Source organism: Uloborus diversus, chromosome 8 (assembly GCF_026930045.1).
Source record: "Uloborus diversus isolate 005 chromosome 8, Udiv.v.3.1, whole genome shotgun sequence".
NCBI lineage: Eukaryota > Metazoa > Arthropoda > Arachnida > Araneae > Uloboridae > Uloborus > Uloborus diversus.
The window spans coordinates 98,320,250-98,336,172 of record NC_072738.1 but is presented as its reverse complement, the minus strand read 5'-3'; the positions used below and the strand labels follow the sequence as shown (position 1 = coordinate 98,336,172).

The following is a 15,923-nucleotide window of genomic DNA, read 5'->3' as shown; positions in this document are numbered from 1 at the left end:
CCAATTTGAATCCGCGCCAATAAATATCTCTTTAATGTTTCTTTTTTTCCCGTCAGATGCTCACATGGGCAGGACTGTATTTACCACAACCTGTTTTTTCACATGCACAATTATTGCTTTTTCACGAGTCACTACTCAGCCACACTTTTAATGATATTTAAGTTTGCATTGAAAATATGTACGACCAACAGTTGAGCGATGATCAAATTATCACAACGTTGTATTTAACGAGGTTTTGTTACTGATGTCTTTAAATTACATGCCTTCTCTTCTGCGCTTACTTTTTTTTCGGTTCTTCTTCATAATGTTCTTCCTTTGAAATTCTTAAAGAGCGAAATACCTTATGAAACGATTCGAAGCACAGTGCGGAGTTCCGCACGGGTCGACTAGTCCTTATATATTATTTCTGTAGCCTGTTTTTGGTTTCTACGCCAGATTTTCCTCAATTCTTGATCGATTTCTTTGATTTACACTTTATTTTAAAGCTTATGGTGCTGGCTACTGACGAAAAATAGACCACGGTCTAAAAATTGTTTTTTTTCAGCCGAAAAACCAGTTTTAAAGAACCAGAATGAGGTTTTCGGTTAAACTTATAACTTTAACTTGCACTATGTCCAACAGAGCTGAATAGCTTGATTGGCAGCGCGTTCTTCTCGTAACCAGGAGAATGAGCGTTCGGGCCCACGTCCGGACAATCTGCATCAAAAAACTAGAAAAATATCGCGTATTGCATGAACACTTAATGAAGTGAATAACAAGTATGAGGGAATAGAATAAATGAGAAGGAAATGCTACTTGCTGTTATGAAAACTTGATGCGACTTTGTGCTAAATTGCTTCTGCATTGTACGTTTTTTCTTTTTTTAAAGCTTTGGCTCTGGTAAGAAAATTAAAGCATAATGTAAGCGAAAATATAAGTAACAGGTTTAAGATTTCAGACTATAACAGAATTGTTTTTTGTTCAGAAAAAAATAATAAATCGTATATTGAAATATATATTCTTCTAATGAGTTTTTGACTCTTTGTACAAATAAAAAATATACTACCTCAATTTAAAGGGCAAAATATATATTTTTTCTACTTTTTGCAAAAAAAAAAAATAGCTTATCAAATTTTTACTACATTCTAAAAGCAACGCTTAAAATAGAGCATAATTCAATTTATTTTGTATTTTAACCGTGCTGTTAAATGATGAACATGTGCTGCCATCTAAGTCATAACGGTTCAAGCTGCCTGCGGTAACGAATTGTAAAAATTTTCAACAATAAAAACATTTCTCTTCAATATCTTATCTTCTATATTGTTCCCTTCTCATTTTAAAACTTATCAGGCTGGCTAATGATGAAAAATAGTCTTACGGTCGAAAAATCAAGTTTTCGAAAACACCCCTTGCTGTTTGAAAACCTTGATGCAGCCTGTAGTTCTTATGCATTTTTTTTTTTTTTTGCAAAGTTCTAATGCAGTTTTCCAATTTTTTACGTCGCTTTCGGCAAAAAAAAAAAAAAAAAAAAAAACCTGTGTGTGTGTGTGTTCATATTTTAATAAAGTTTAAAAGCACCGGAATTAGTTGTTTGGTTAAATTGATAAGTTTTTTTCAGTAGAGCGTTCGGCTAAATTTATATTAGTATTACGCATTACATGTACTCATAACATACACACGTAAAAAAAATAAATGAAGTGGGAATGTTACTTGGTGTTTCGACTCCATTATGCAAGCTACAGTTATCATTAAGATAAGTTGACTGTTAATCGAAGGGTATTCTTCCTTTTTTTAAAGCTCTGACTACATTCAGATCACTCAGCATAATATAAGCATAAAAAAAGTATTAGATTTACCTAAAGGAAGTCATTTTTGTACAGAGAAACATTTTCATTGTATGCTGAAATGTAGATGTTTCTAATAGCAGTCTTCAACCTTTTTGTACAAATGAAAAAATACTACGCCAAATTAAAACTACGAGTTTCAACCAGTAAATCTTTAATTATTTATTCGAATACGATATAAAACATTAAAATTATTATCAACTTCATTAGTAAGAAGTCATTTTCTACTCCTCTGCTTTCGGCTGAAAAAAAAAAAAAACACATTTTGTCTACGTTCGAAAAATTACACTTAAAACGGAATCGGTTCAACTGGTTTTGGTTTTGAATTTTAAGTGTTCGATTAAAAGAAAAAGAAGTACGGGCTTTTAAGCCGTACAGGTTAAATAAGCCTATTATGGGAAATTGTTGAATATTCAAAAATAAAAACACTTATTTTTTCAACCGAATTTATTACTTCTCTAGAATTTTTGTTTCAATCGCTACGTGAGGTCTTCCTCATTCTTTAATCAAATTCCATGTTTTACGAATAATTTTAAATCGTATCATGCTGGCTAATGAAAAAAGATAGACTCATGATCTTATTATATTGTTTTCGGCGAAAAACTTTTTTACTGTGTTTTATTACGCATTCCTTCAATGAATAGCATTCGAAAAGGAAAGCACAGTTGCTAGGTTTGTTGGAGCATCGTACTGTTAATCAGAATGGCGCCAGTTCGAATCCGTGCCACTAAATATCTTTAATGTTTCTTCTTTTTCCGTCAGATGCTCACATGGGCTGGACTGTATTTGCCACAACCTGTTTTTTCACATGCAAAATTACAGATTTTTCACGTGTCACTCAGCCACACTTTTATTGATATTTATATTTGCATTGAAAATACATACAACCAAAAGGGGAGCGATGATCAAATTATCACAACGTTGTATTTAACGAGATTTTGTTACTGATGTCTTCAAATTACATGCCTTCTCTTGTGCTCTTACTTTTTTCCGTTTACTTTTTTCGGTTTTTCTTCATAATATTCAAAGATAAAAACACTTATTTTCAATCTAATTTATTACTTCTCTAGAATGTTTGTTTCAATTGCTACGTGAGATCTTCGTCATTCTTTAATCAAATTCCATGCTTTACGAAAAATTTTAATTCGTATCATGCTGGGTAATGACAAAACATAGAAGCATGATCTTATTATTATTATTTTTTTTTTGGCAAAAAGCTTTTTTGCTGTTTTTTACTACGCATTCCTTCAGTGAATAACTTTCGAAAAGGAAGGCGCCATTGCTAGGTTGCTAGGTTTGTTGTGCTGTCGGGCTGTTAATCAGAATGGCCCCAATTTGAATCCGCGCCAATAAATATCTCTTTAATGTTTCTTTTTTTCCCGTCAGATGCTCACATGGGCAGGACTGTATTTACCACAACCTGTTTTTTCACATGCACAATTATTGCTTTTTCACGAGTCACTACTCAGCCACACTTTTAATGATATTTAAGTTTGCATTGAAAATATGTACGACCAACAGTTGAGCGATGATCAAATTATCACAACGTTGTATTTAACGAGGTTTTGTTACTGATGTCTTTAAATTACATGCCTTCTCTTCTGCGCTTACTTTTTTTCGGTTCTTCTTCATAATGTTCTTCCTTTGAAAATTTTAAAGAAAGAAATGCCTTATAAAGCGATTCGAAGCACAGTGCGGAGTTCCGCACGGGTCGACTAGTATATTTATAATTGTCAGGTATAATGAAGTGTAAGTGATACATTTTGTTACAGGAAAGGAAGCTCAAGAGAGACTGGAAAAGTGTTATTACATTTTCGACGAAGAGGTATGACATATTCTTTCTCTTTTATGTTTAGTTTAAAATAAATACCCTTATTTTAAAATTGAAACAGAAAACAATGAACCGCGATTCATAATAAACGGGTCTCAAAACTAGTATTTTGCGCTTCGAACCTTAACATTATCTATTGGAATGTTTGTAAAATTAGCTGGCTCTAAAATTATAAATTTTGAGTGAACTGTAAATCGTTAGGTAGGGGAAAAGAGCGCTCATGTGAACACGGAACATGTGAACATAGTATGATTTACTAAGATCACTTCAAGCAAAAAATCTGGAAAAATTCTCAGAGAGAAGGACACTACCAGCTGTACAGTCATAGAAAAAATGAGCTGATGTGTGCATCACATGACTTCCTTTTACTCCAATTTGATGTCATTTGCCCATTATTGGCAATTTTAATGTGATTCAATAGTTTACTCTCTAAATATCACCTACAGTGGCCAAACTGAAACCAAAAAAAAAAAAAAAATCGCCAAATTTGTCATCAAGTCGACCAAATGACTGGTGGTATATCGCCAAGTATCTGCCAAATTGTAACACCACTTGAGTTTACATCGAAATTAACAATCATTCCCCTCAAAAAGGAGCAAAAAACCCCTTTAGAAACACCTGAATGCAACCAAAAGAGAAGGTGCGCAACTAGACCTCCGTAGGAGTCTACGTACCAAATTTCAACTTTCTAGGACATATCGTTCTTGAGTTATGCGACATATATACGCACATTCGCACATACAAACATACGTACGTACAGACGTCACGTGAAAACTCGTTGTAATTAACTCGGGAATTGTCAAAATGGATATTTCGCGTATCCATACGTTCTAAGTCACTTATCCACGTGTGGTCGAGTCGAAAAAAAAAAAAAAACAACAACATTTATTCGGGGGTAAGCAAAATGGAAATTAAGGCCGATTTTTGGGTGAAAATTTTTTTGCGAATACAATACTTCCTTTTTTGTAAGAGGAAGTAAAAACGAAACACTTTTAATTATTCCGCCATTATACATGCTAGAAAGAAAAGAAGGAGTCATCCGAGATGGTTTAAAGTCTTCTTTAAAACTATGCATGTAACATTTTGATAAGGGACCATATACGAAATAAAATTAGCCCCAAGTCTTGATTTTTAAATGAGAACCCCTAATTTTTGCAACATAATTATATTTAAGACAGCAAAATCAGCCTGGGTAAGAAATTTTTATTGCATTCCCTGCGGTAGAACATAAGTTATTACTCAAAAAATCATTAAGGCACCGTCACCACATTTAAAACGTGACATTCAAGGTCACGGTTTATCAAGTAACGGAATGTAAACAAGGAGAAGATCGAGATGATCCAGCTCAATTCATGATTTTTTAAGTTTTTTTCTTTTCTTAATTCGATACTTTTTGGCTGATAATGTTGCGCCACAAAGCGATTTGAGGTCGAAAACTTTTTTTTTTTTTGAAAAAGTTAAAATATTTACTGATTTATGTCTATCTGGATTAAACTTAGAAAGACGGATTGGGTCTGGCTGGTCCCTCGCATAGATCGTTATTTAATAAATCGATTAAGAACTAATTGAAAGTAATGAAACTTTTTGAATTTTCATATTATGAACATATATTGGATTGTTTATTTAATCATTCATCCATTAACCGCATAGAAATGTAAATATTTAACCTTCTATCTAGAAAAATGATGTAAACATGCTTGATAAATGTATTGCATCTATGCTACTGGTTTATTTTAAAATGAATAGTTGATCTTTTGATGTAAAATGGAATTCGCGTTTTTGATTTCGCAGAAAATTGGAAGAATTTTGTTACATCACAAACAGAAATATAAGAAATATACTGCACAAAGTGGGAAGAAGCAGCATTTCATAGATTTATGACTCGAGCGAAGCAAGGCCCACTTATTCCTCGAATATTTGCTTTAAATCCATAAAATGAACAAATTATCAATCTAAAAACTAAGACAGAAACAGGGGAACCTACTAAATACCCGTTAATGAGCAAACCGTTCATACTCGAACTTTATTTGGGAACATTTGGCTATTTGAATTAACACAGTAGACGCATCAGTTGTTCTAGGCGTTTTTTTGTAATCAAAAAACGAGAATTTGTTTCAAGTTCAAATTTGATGCGAAAGATCTTAATGCGTATTATTATTAAGAAATAATACCACAATCGGCGGCTTTAGTTGAACATGTAATGACTCTTAAAAGCAATTTAGGTGAATAACTTTCTGGTGCTGTTTCTAGCAACGAGACTCGAGCGGGAGACAACCCGTAATTTAAAAAGACAGAAATTTATTTTAGCCTAAACCAAGGTGAACCGAATAAAATGAATCTAGTACTTTTCAAAACATGTAAATCCCATAAAACTTGAGGGTATAAAATGTTTGTGCAACCATTACTTTTATTTATGTTCTACATTTTTAGAAAAGGTACAATAAATTTAAATATACTGTAACTTCGTTAAAATATGAATGCAAAGCATTTTCCTGAAACTTTGCGTCATATCAGGTTTCTGCTACTGAAAATCTCTTATATAAAAATACTGAGTACTAAGGACATGACATATCAAATCTTACTTTTAGTAATTTGTGTTGTTTCTTGTAGGATCATGAAACTGTAACCCAATGGGTAAATGAGGCAACAAAGGGCGCAACAACCGGGAACGACTTAATGGACGTCGCTGCTCAATGGTGCAAACTGGAAGAGTATGCTAGGGTAAGTTGAGGGCCCATAACCTTTTTTTTTTTTTTTTTTTCAAAAGTTGTATATCAACAGAAAACTAAAATGTATGATCTTTTATCCTTTCTTAAGTTGTTCCTGTTGCTGCATGAAGTCCTTTAGTGAAAAGAAAAAAAAAAAGATTTAGGTCACTAATTATCAAAAAAAAAAAAAAAAACCCTAACTCTTGGGAGTATTGTCCTGCCACTGTAAAAAAAATTCCGAAACGTTACTGAGTATTTCCGTGTTACATTTAGTGTTTTCAATGGTTTTTATCCGCTTCCTGGGAAAATCAAGTATCATTGTCAAAAAATTTCCCGAATTGCTACACGTTGCGCGAATCCAGACTTTTCACTGTTGTGAAGAATATTTATAGCTCCTAGTTTAAAGATTAACTGATTAATGAAAGATTTAACTCAAAAGGCCTCATTAAAAATTGTCTGCCTGATGATTGAAGATGAAAGTCAGGTTACAGGTATTATGTATCAAGCTAATTTTTGGTATGATATATCTTTCTTCTAGTTCCCCAATTTGACCATGGAGAAAAACTTTTGTTCCTTTTGCGTTACGTGTCTGACCAATAAAAAGTGACCTGCTTATCTTGGACGGTTTAAAACTTGTCAAAATCTTTAAAAAAAAAAAAAAAAAAAGAAACATAATTATGGTAAAGCATCTGTGTTCATGATATTTGATAGTTTTTCCAAAAAAAAAAAATGATGATTAAGTAAAGATATGGCTCTTCCATTTATTTCACTAGCATGGCTTTTTTTTTTTTTTTTTTTTGACTTCGTCCAAATGTTATCGAATAAGGCTAAAATCTTAATTTTTAATAAAATATTTTAAACTCAAAATTGATGCTGATGTTGAAAAGAACAGATATTTCTTGGTCAAAAAAAAAAAAAAAATGTTTGTTTGCATATTATGTGAGGGAAAAAAATGTTGATGTGTCAGGATAAATTTTCGTGGAATTGCATTTTAAAAGATTTTTTTCTGCGTTAATTAAAGCTTGTTTCATTTTTTTCAGTTAAATAGAACAACAGATACAAACATTTCTGTTTTAGCAAAAAGTCCTAGGCTCAACTCAATTCAAGCCCAGAGCTAAAAAGGAAAATAGAGACCACGAACTTGAAAGCGACTTTTCAAACGTACAAAACTGCCATTTTGCAACGCGCTCATGAGACCTTAAGCACCTATTGCTGTGCAAGTTAGTCGGAAAAGTCTGCTCGTCATTTTTAAGGGGTTTCAATTTCTCGAATCCTTTTTGCAAGTATTGTCCGTTTTCTACGAGAAGGCACTTCGTCCTAAGGTCCCTATAGTGGAGGAGCCGAGGCATCCGCCATTTTGGAGCAAATATAATCCAATGCTTCATAGCGATAGCATTGTTGCTGAGGCTTACATTTCTTTAGCTTGTGTTAAATTGAGTCAAATGGATGATTGTTCGGCTGTTAATTGTGCAAACAGCTCCACAAAAGGATTTCAGCTCTTCAGATTTCCAGCAGATGCAGAAAGAAAAAAGAAATAGATAATAATAGCCCGTGAAGTGACTGGCGGCCTGGAAATGACGCCAACTGTTTTCAAAACGTTGCCAATGTTCACCTTCGCCCTCTGACTCTCTTGTTCCCTGCTGTGCGAATGATTGCCAATAAAGGTAGCTTTCCCTGATGTACGGTTGCTCCAATATGGCGGATGCGTCGGCCTTCAGTTATAGGGGTTCTACTTCGTTCCGCCTTCTCGAACGCAGAGTTCGATTTTGCACGGGGTGATCGGTAAACATATCCCTGTGCTTGTAAATGAGACAACCAAACAACCTTAACTTAGGCATGCGTTTTAATGTGCAAAAAAATCAATGTCCTTTACATCAATTGCTTCACTGGTCAGCTGTTCCTTTCGTTATTCGTACGCTTCGCTTGGTCAGCTGTTACTTTCGTTATTCGTACGCTTCGCTTTAAAAACTGCAGCTTTTACGACAAAATGCTGTGATCCGACTAGGCCTTCTACCGAAAACAGCGAAATGGAATAGTCAGATACCACGTGACAAAGGTGGAGTCAAGTGCTTTCTCGTGAAAAACGGACAATGTACTTGATTTTCAGAGGAATCTGATTGAAATCCGAAAAATCCTGGAACGTTGCCCGAAAATGATCTGTGACGTTTTGATTATTTTCAACAGTGTGTGCCCCTTTCATAGTTTTCATCGTTTTTTAACGTATAACACAAAACAAATGCTCCTAATTTCTAATTTTATCTGTGATTTTCTTTTTCAGCAATCTACTCTCTCTGAGATAAGTATCAAAGGCATAGATCATGTGGGGGTGAGTCAATATTTTATTATTTTCTTTAGTTAAGGCTTCAAAAATATGAACTTTTATTATTAGAAATTTAGTATAAAATTTTTGAATTTAAAATAGCTTTTTTGTATGTGCGGAGCTAGACTTAAAAAAAATAATAATTAGAAAAAAAAAGTTATTTAATGCTTTTAATTCATTTTCAATTCTTTTTCGATCAATAGAGCCTGAACAAATTGTTATGTTAATGTATTGTTGTTTGTAACGAAGCACAATTGAACTATCTTCAACTGGTCGAACGTCTGCAACGATGAAACTTTCCCCAATAATTTAGATCAAGTCCAAAACAAAAATACATTTTAGGTATAAGTAGTGCAATGCATTTAATGGTGTAACAATATTGAAACTGCCCAGAATTTTCACTTTTATTTTTTAAGACGAATTCTCATGCCTGTCCTTTTTGCTACATGGCAACCCCTAAAATGAAGTAGAGATTCAGAGCCCGCATTCAAAAGGTGAATCACTTAATTTAGATGACACGTTTTCAAAGTAAAAAAAAAAAAAAAAAATTCCTAATCACATATACGAACGTAAAGCATTGTATTTAGGTAAATTAGAGCCGTGGCTATTTATAAACCTCGAAAGAGATCTCTCAAATAATCCACAAGATTCCCGAAGTTTCCTTCTATTTTCGTTTTATTCATTCACAAATCTTATCAATGAAAAATAGGGGGAACGTATACTGAAGTCGAATGTATACGGGGGCTGTGTATTCAATACAAGAAACTATTTACAGGTTACGTTACTACAATAATTTTAGATGAAAGATAATTTAATAACCACCAAATTTAGAGAGATTACTACACATTATTCACAAAAATAATTACTATTTACAGAATTTGTAACATTGCCCCTTTCCTAAGGACTGCACGTCGAGAGCAGTTCAATCCCCAGAAAGAATGCCAAACTTCTATCACAAGTTCACAAATACACACATTAAATAATAACCAATAATACACAGAAAACACAATAATAACAAGAAATATTACAAAACATTAAAAGCAAAAATTATCTACAACTTTTATGTTATAAACCATGGTTGTTAACGTAATATTTATGAAATATGGTCATAGTATGGCTTAACCGATTACAATGTACAAAACTAGGTTTTGCATTAGGTGATTTTGGATCCTCACTAAAACGTCATTCATTCGGTTAAGGATTTTATGGGGTAAATCCCAATGCGACTGCAATTTGGGTGAAAGACCTTTCCGTCGATGGGATTACATAACCAAACTTTGTCACCTTTGTTGATATCATGTCCAGTTGACCTTGCGTCGTATCGGATCTTCATCTTCTCCGCCGCGATGTTGATTCGCTCTCGTGCGAAGTTATGAACATCTTCCAACCGGGCTTGGTGATTCTAGATGTACTCCTCAGGCGATGAAGGCGCATCCAGAGGACGACCGAATACGAGATCACAAGGTAGCCGAAGCTCCCGTCCGAAGAGCATCTGAGATGGGGCATATCCGGTAGTCTCGTGGACAACATTGCGGTAGGCCAGCAGGTATAAAGGCAGCTTCTTGTCCTAATCCTGTTGATTTCTGGAGAGATTATTCTGGATTGTGCGGTTAAATCTCTCCACAATGCCGTCCGATTGTGGGTGTAGTGATGTTGTCCTATTTTTCTCCATTCCGAAAATTTGACATAGGCCCTTAAACACAGCAGAGATGAAATTCCTCCCTTGATCGGAATAAATCTGCAAAGGTGTTCCATATTTCATGATCCAAAGCAGGACTAGAGTCTCTGCTACGATGGTAGCTTCTTGATCTCGAATGGGATATGCTTTGGGCCATTTGGAGAAATAGTCGATGGAACAAGGATGTATTTGTTCCCGTCAGCAGTTCTTGGTAGCGGACCCAGGATATCGATCCCGATTCGTTCGAAAGGAGCTCCAACGTTGTACAGATGTAGCTTCCCTCTGCTTCTTTTCTTCGGTCCTTTACGGGCAGCACAGGTGTCACAAGAATGGCACCACTTCTCCACGTGATGCTCCAGAAGAAGCGCTCTAGAACTTTATTGAGGGTTTTCAGCACCCAAAAATGTCCTCCAGTCGCACTACTATGTAGTTCCTTCAGAACATCTGACATCCTTGCTCGGTGAAGTAGTATTTGCCACCTAGATGTTTCGCCGTCATCAGATTCCCATTTTCGGTACAATACGCTGTTCCGTAAATGGAGTGAGTTCCATAAAGCTCAGTAACTTTTTGTTGCAGGACTGAAGATGGAAACGTCCTGCCAGCTAGATCGTCGACTGTCACTTTCCATGAACTCCAAAATTGGTTTTATGTCTGGGTATTTAATAACTTGGTCTTTATTCCCTGGATCAGGTTCTGACGATGTTGAAGTCACTGTCACCTGATAGGCAAGAGGGCTAGTCGTTCCATACTGTTTCTCGATTCGAGAACAATAATGGCAGTTCTCAGGACAGTGTCTCCTTGATAAAGCGTCTGCATTACCGTGAGACAACGCTTTTCGGAGCTTGATCTCCATGTCATATTCCTGTAGCCGCTGTATCCACCAAAAGTTAGTTCAAAAGCTAAGTTAGCGAGGCATTATATGCCCAAAGCAGAAATTTCCGGCCGTAGAGATAAGGATGCAAGTGTTCTACAGCTTTCACTATGACCAGTAGCTCCTTTAAGGTGACGCAGTAATTTCGCTCCGACTTTGATAAGCATTTGCTCCAGTAAGCGATGACATGTTCATTGCCGTGAATTTCTTCATATAAAACAGCTCCGATGCCCTCGTGGCTCGCATCAGTGTCGAGGATGAAGGATTTTCCAGAATGAGGGTATGCGAGGATAGTCGTTGATATTAAAGCCTCCTTTTTAGTCGTAGAAATGCATTATCGCATTCTTTGGACCATTCAAACTTTTGCTTGATCTCCGTCAGCTTAGGTAAAGGTCGTGTAATGTTGGAAAAACCCTTTAAATACTTCCTGTAGTACGTTCAGAGCCCCAGGAAACTTCGCAGCTGATGAACGTTTTCGGGACGACTCCAACTCTTGACTGCAGATACCTTTTCTGGATCGGTTTGTACACCCTCAGAAGTAATAATGTGACCAAGGTAGTTCACTTCTCGGCGGAACAAATTACATTTGGACGGGCTTAACTTCAGATTGACTTCCTTAAGCTTTTGCAGCACTTTCGTAAGATTAACCAGATGTTCTTCGAAGCTGCGTCCCACGTTGATGATATCGTCTAAATTGATCAGAAAGGATTCGTAGGAGGGTCCTCTTAACACTGTCTCCATAAGACCCTCGAACGTAGCTGGTGCATTGCAGAGTCCAAAGGACATCACTTTAAACTGCCATAGGTTGTCCAGTTGTAAACGGCGTCTTCTCTCGGTCATCAGGGTGTATCTCAACCTGCCAGTAGCCGCTCTTCAAATCCAGGGTCGAAAACCTCTTGTGTCCGGAAATTGTGCCCAAGGTGTCGTCTTTCCGCGGAAGAGGGTAACTGTCTTTCTTGGTGATTTCATTCAGCCGTCGGTAATCGACACAAAATCCGGTGGAACCATCTTTCTTTCGGACCAAGACTATGGGAGAGGCCCAAGGACTGGATGAGGGTTCGATGACGTCATTCTCCTGCATCTCTTTCAGGAGGGTCTCAACCTCTTCCTTTTTGACGAACGGTAATCGTCTTGGATGCTGTTTAATAGGGGGTGTTCTCCAGTGTAGATACTATGCTGCTTTAAAATCTACGGCCAACATCCTCCGATGTAGATGAAAATAGATGCTTAAAGTCGTCCTCCAATTGTTCCGCAGCAGTTCTTTGATCTTTCGATAATGGCGCACTACCAATTAACTTCGATGTCAAGGACTCAGAAGATACAGTCTCGAGAGAATTGATTTTTCTAATGATGTAGTTTACTGGAGTACAAGTTGCCAACACTTCACCTTTTCGGATATTACTTGGTCTCACGTTGGCGAATCTCACAGGAATTACATCCTTAGAAAGGCCCACAAGCGTAGATGCTATTAGCACTCCTTTCAGGTTATTGCTTAGATTAGGGTATTCAATGAGGCCAAATCTAAAGCCATTGTTTTCTTCAATGGAGCCAGGTATCAATGATTTTACTCTAGAGGATATAGTGAAGTCCTTTTGTGCTATTATTTGATGAGCGGATTTTACCTCGTTGAAGATGGCTACGTCTTCTCTTATCCAGTGCAGTTCATTATTTTAGAAGTCAAGGGTGAAGTCGTATTTCTTTAAAAAGTCCAATCCGAGAATGAAGGGGTTCGTGATATCAGCAACGAATGCCGTTTGATGGTAGGTGGCATTCCCAAATACTATTGCCAAGTCCACTTTACCTTCAATCTCAGTTTTGTCACCTGTCACAGTCTGGAGACTTACGCGTGGCGATGTCCACAACAGTTTCAATCCAATTTCACGATCCACATCTGTCCTAATGATTGTCCTATTGGCTCCAGTGTCAACAATCAGTTTGCAAAGATTCCCATTTACATGTGCGTAAATGAAAAGTCCATCACTGCCACTACCAGTAGAGGAAATCTGCAGAGCTCTGGTGGTGGTGATTTCTTTCCCTCGCGTAGCTTAGCGGGCCGGACAACTCCTTCGCAGGTGCCCTTCATTACCGCATTTCCAGAACTTCTGCTCTTGTTTCTTTTGGGCTGTTATGCTGTTCAAATGTTTTGCCAAGTCACCGAGTTGTCTCTCAAGTTCAGCGAAATGAAACGACCTGGAATCAGACTCATCAGCTTCCAGAGTCCGGATGAGATGGCGATCCACACGGGTTGCTTCTTGGGCGGCCTCGTATCTCATCAAAAAGACCAAAGCATATTTCAGTTCGTTTACATCCTCCATCCGGAGGGCTTTCTGGATTTCAGTATCCCGAACTCCAACAATGAAGTAGTTAAGTGCCAGGTTGTATCGAACATCTGCAGGACAGTCGCAAAAAGCAAGATGAGACAGTCTCTCGGCATCCGCCGCTAGCTCTTGCAGGGTTTTCCCGGTTTTCTGGAAACTGGACTTCAACTGGAGTCGGCTGAAATCTTTCTGGCACTTCTAACCGAAGCGAAGCTCCAACGCAGATGTGAGGGCGGCGAAATCCAGGCGCTGGCTGTCCGGAAGGGTCTGAAGAGTGTCCGCTGCGTCACCACTCAAGGATGTTGTAAGATGGCAGGCTTTGATAACCGAGTTCCATCCATTTGTTTCGGAAACTATCAGGAACTGGGTTTTTAACACTTGCCAAGAAAAGACTTACCGTCAACTGTGGCGAGCTTAATTGAAGGTCATGTAGCTGAATGTACATGGACAGCAGAACCGCTTCCAGAAATCGCCAATTTCCTTTCTAGGTCTTTAATTTTCTCCTCCACGTGATTTTCAACGGTGGCAATACGGTTTCCCTACGGAATCGAATCTTTCGTCAAATTTTACTTCGATTTTGTTTTCCACTGCGATAAATCGGCCTTCAACAGCGTCAAATTTTTATTCAATAGCATCAACTCGATGCTCTATGTCATTAAATTTATTTTCCATCACAGTCTTTACAGAAGTAAGGTCGTTTTTAATTTCTTCTTGGTTAGAAGCTAAGTCATTTTTCAGCACCGTTAAATCACTTTTCAATTGTTCTTGAATAGCAGTCAATTCATATTTCAGTTGTTCTTCATTTGCCGTAAAACTTGCAGTCAAATCAGTTTTTAATTGGTCTTGATTTGCCATAAACTTGCAGTCAAATCAGTTTTTAATTGGTCTTGATTTGCCATAAACTTGCAGTCAAATCACTTTTTAATTGGTCTTGATTAGCCGCCATATCACTCTTCACAGAGTTGATTGCGTCAAGAAGTTGTTTTAATTGTTCATCCATTGCGCGAGTAATCACCGTAAAAATGAAGTCCAAATTCAAAATGTCTTCATGAAAAAAAAAAAAAAGTCCGAGAACACACTTACTCCAAGAAAGTCCTAAAGAACCTCACGTTGTGCGCCAAATGATAAAGGTTTCGATGCAGCTTCAAACTTTCTTGAAATGACGACATAGTTCTAGAGAAAACGCAGGAGATTTATTTACACTATGTACAAGAAAGTTCGTTAACAACTGCTAAATTCACCATAGCAATTAGGCAAATATCAAGTAACACCGTATACTCAACGATGGCACACGTAAAACAACACAGCGAAATGCATTCTAATAAACAAAGCTGATACACTCTCAGTACAACCGCGTTCAGCCGAGACTGACGCCCGCCGTCAGCCGTGGCTATTTATAAATCTCGAAAGAGACATCTCAAATATTCCACAAGATTCCCGAAGTTTCCTTCTATTTTCGTTTTATTCATTCACAAACCTTATCAACGAAAAAAGGGGGGACCGTATACTTCAGTCGAATGTATACGGGGGGCTGTGTATTCAATACAAGAAACTATTTACAGGTTACGTTACAACAAGAATTTTAGATGAAAGATAATTTAATAAGCGCCAAATTTAGAGAGATTACGACAAATTATTCACAAAAATAATTACTATTTACAGAATGAAGATTCCCGAAGTGGGGTTTTCAATGTCTTTATTTCTAATTGACGATTTAAATCTTTGCGAATCAAATAAGATTATGAAGTAATCTTTGGGGGTTGGTGAACGTTAAAGAGCAGGGGGCAGAGCCCCCTATTTAATATAAACAGAATTAAACAACAATATTTTTCAAAATGCCTGTCACCGGTTTGCAACCACTTTTCGCAATCGAAGGAAAAATCAGTGAATTTCAATTTTTAATTTTTGACTTTCAAGTTTATAATCTGCAGCTCCATTTATTGAAACATTTTTTGAATTAAAATTTAGAACTCTGGGGGGTGAAACTTTACGGCCCACCGCATGCATTTTCTGCAAGATTTGGGTTTTTTTTTTATCATGAACCATTTTCCTGCTAAAAATTTTGGGAAATCAGTCAGTCTATTTTGGGACAGACTGTATAATATATACATGTTTTACATACACTTATCGTTTTAGCTATACAGGAGTCTCTCGTATAACACGGTACTTCTACAATACGGTTTCGATATTACACTGGTACCAAGTTTGCGATTATTATAACACGATTTCGATGATGCACGGTACGAAACTTGAATTTAATACTTCATGGTTTTGATGTAACTCGAATGTTATATTTATAAAAAATGGAATTTCATTTTTGTTTAATACATTCTGTTAATGGTTGACAACTCGAATAAATTTTTACTTTGATTTT

The 15,923-nt window shown here is 36.6% G+C and overlaps 1 protein-coding gene across 1 annotated transcript in view; it reads left to right on the top strand.

The window, feature by feature from the left end:
• LOC129228505 (uncharacterized) overlaps nucleotides 1-11,082 on the top strand; it is a 38,154-nt gene extending 27,072 nt beyond the window's left edge. Inside the window, exons 2-5 of the mRNA XM_054863184.1 lie at nucleotides 3,596-3,648; nucleotides 6,265-6,375; nucleotides 8,641-8,692; nucleotides 11,051-11,082. Of these exons, the coding sequence (XP_054719159.1) occupies nucleotides 3,596-3,648; nucleotides 6,265-6,375; nucleotides 8,641-8,692; nucleotides 11,051-11,082 (248 nt within the window). The remainder of the gene's footprint in view (nucleotides 1-3,595; nucleotides 3,649-6,264; nucleotides 6,376-8,640; nucleotides 8,693-11,050) is intronic.
• The last annotated feature ends 4,841 nt before the right edge of the window (nucleotides 11,083-15,923 follow it).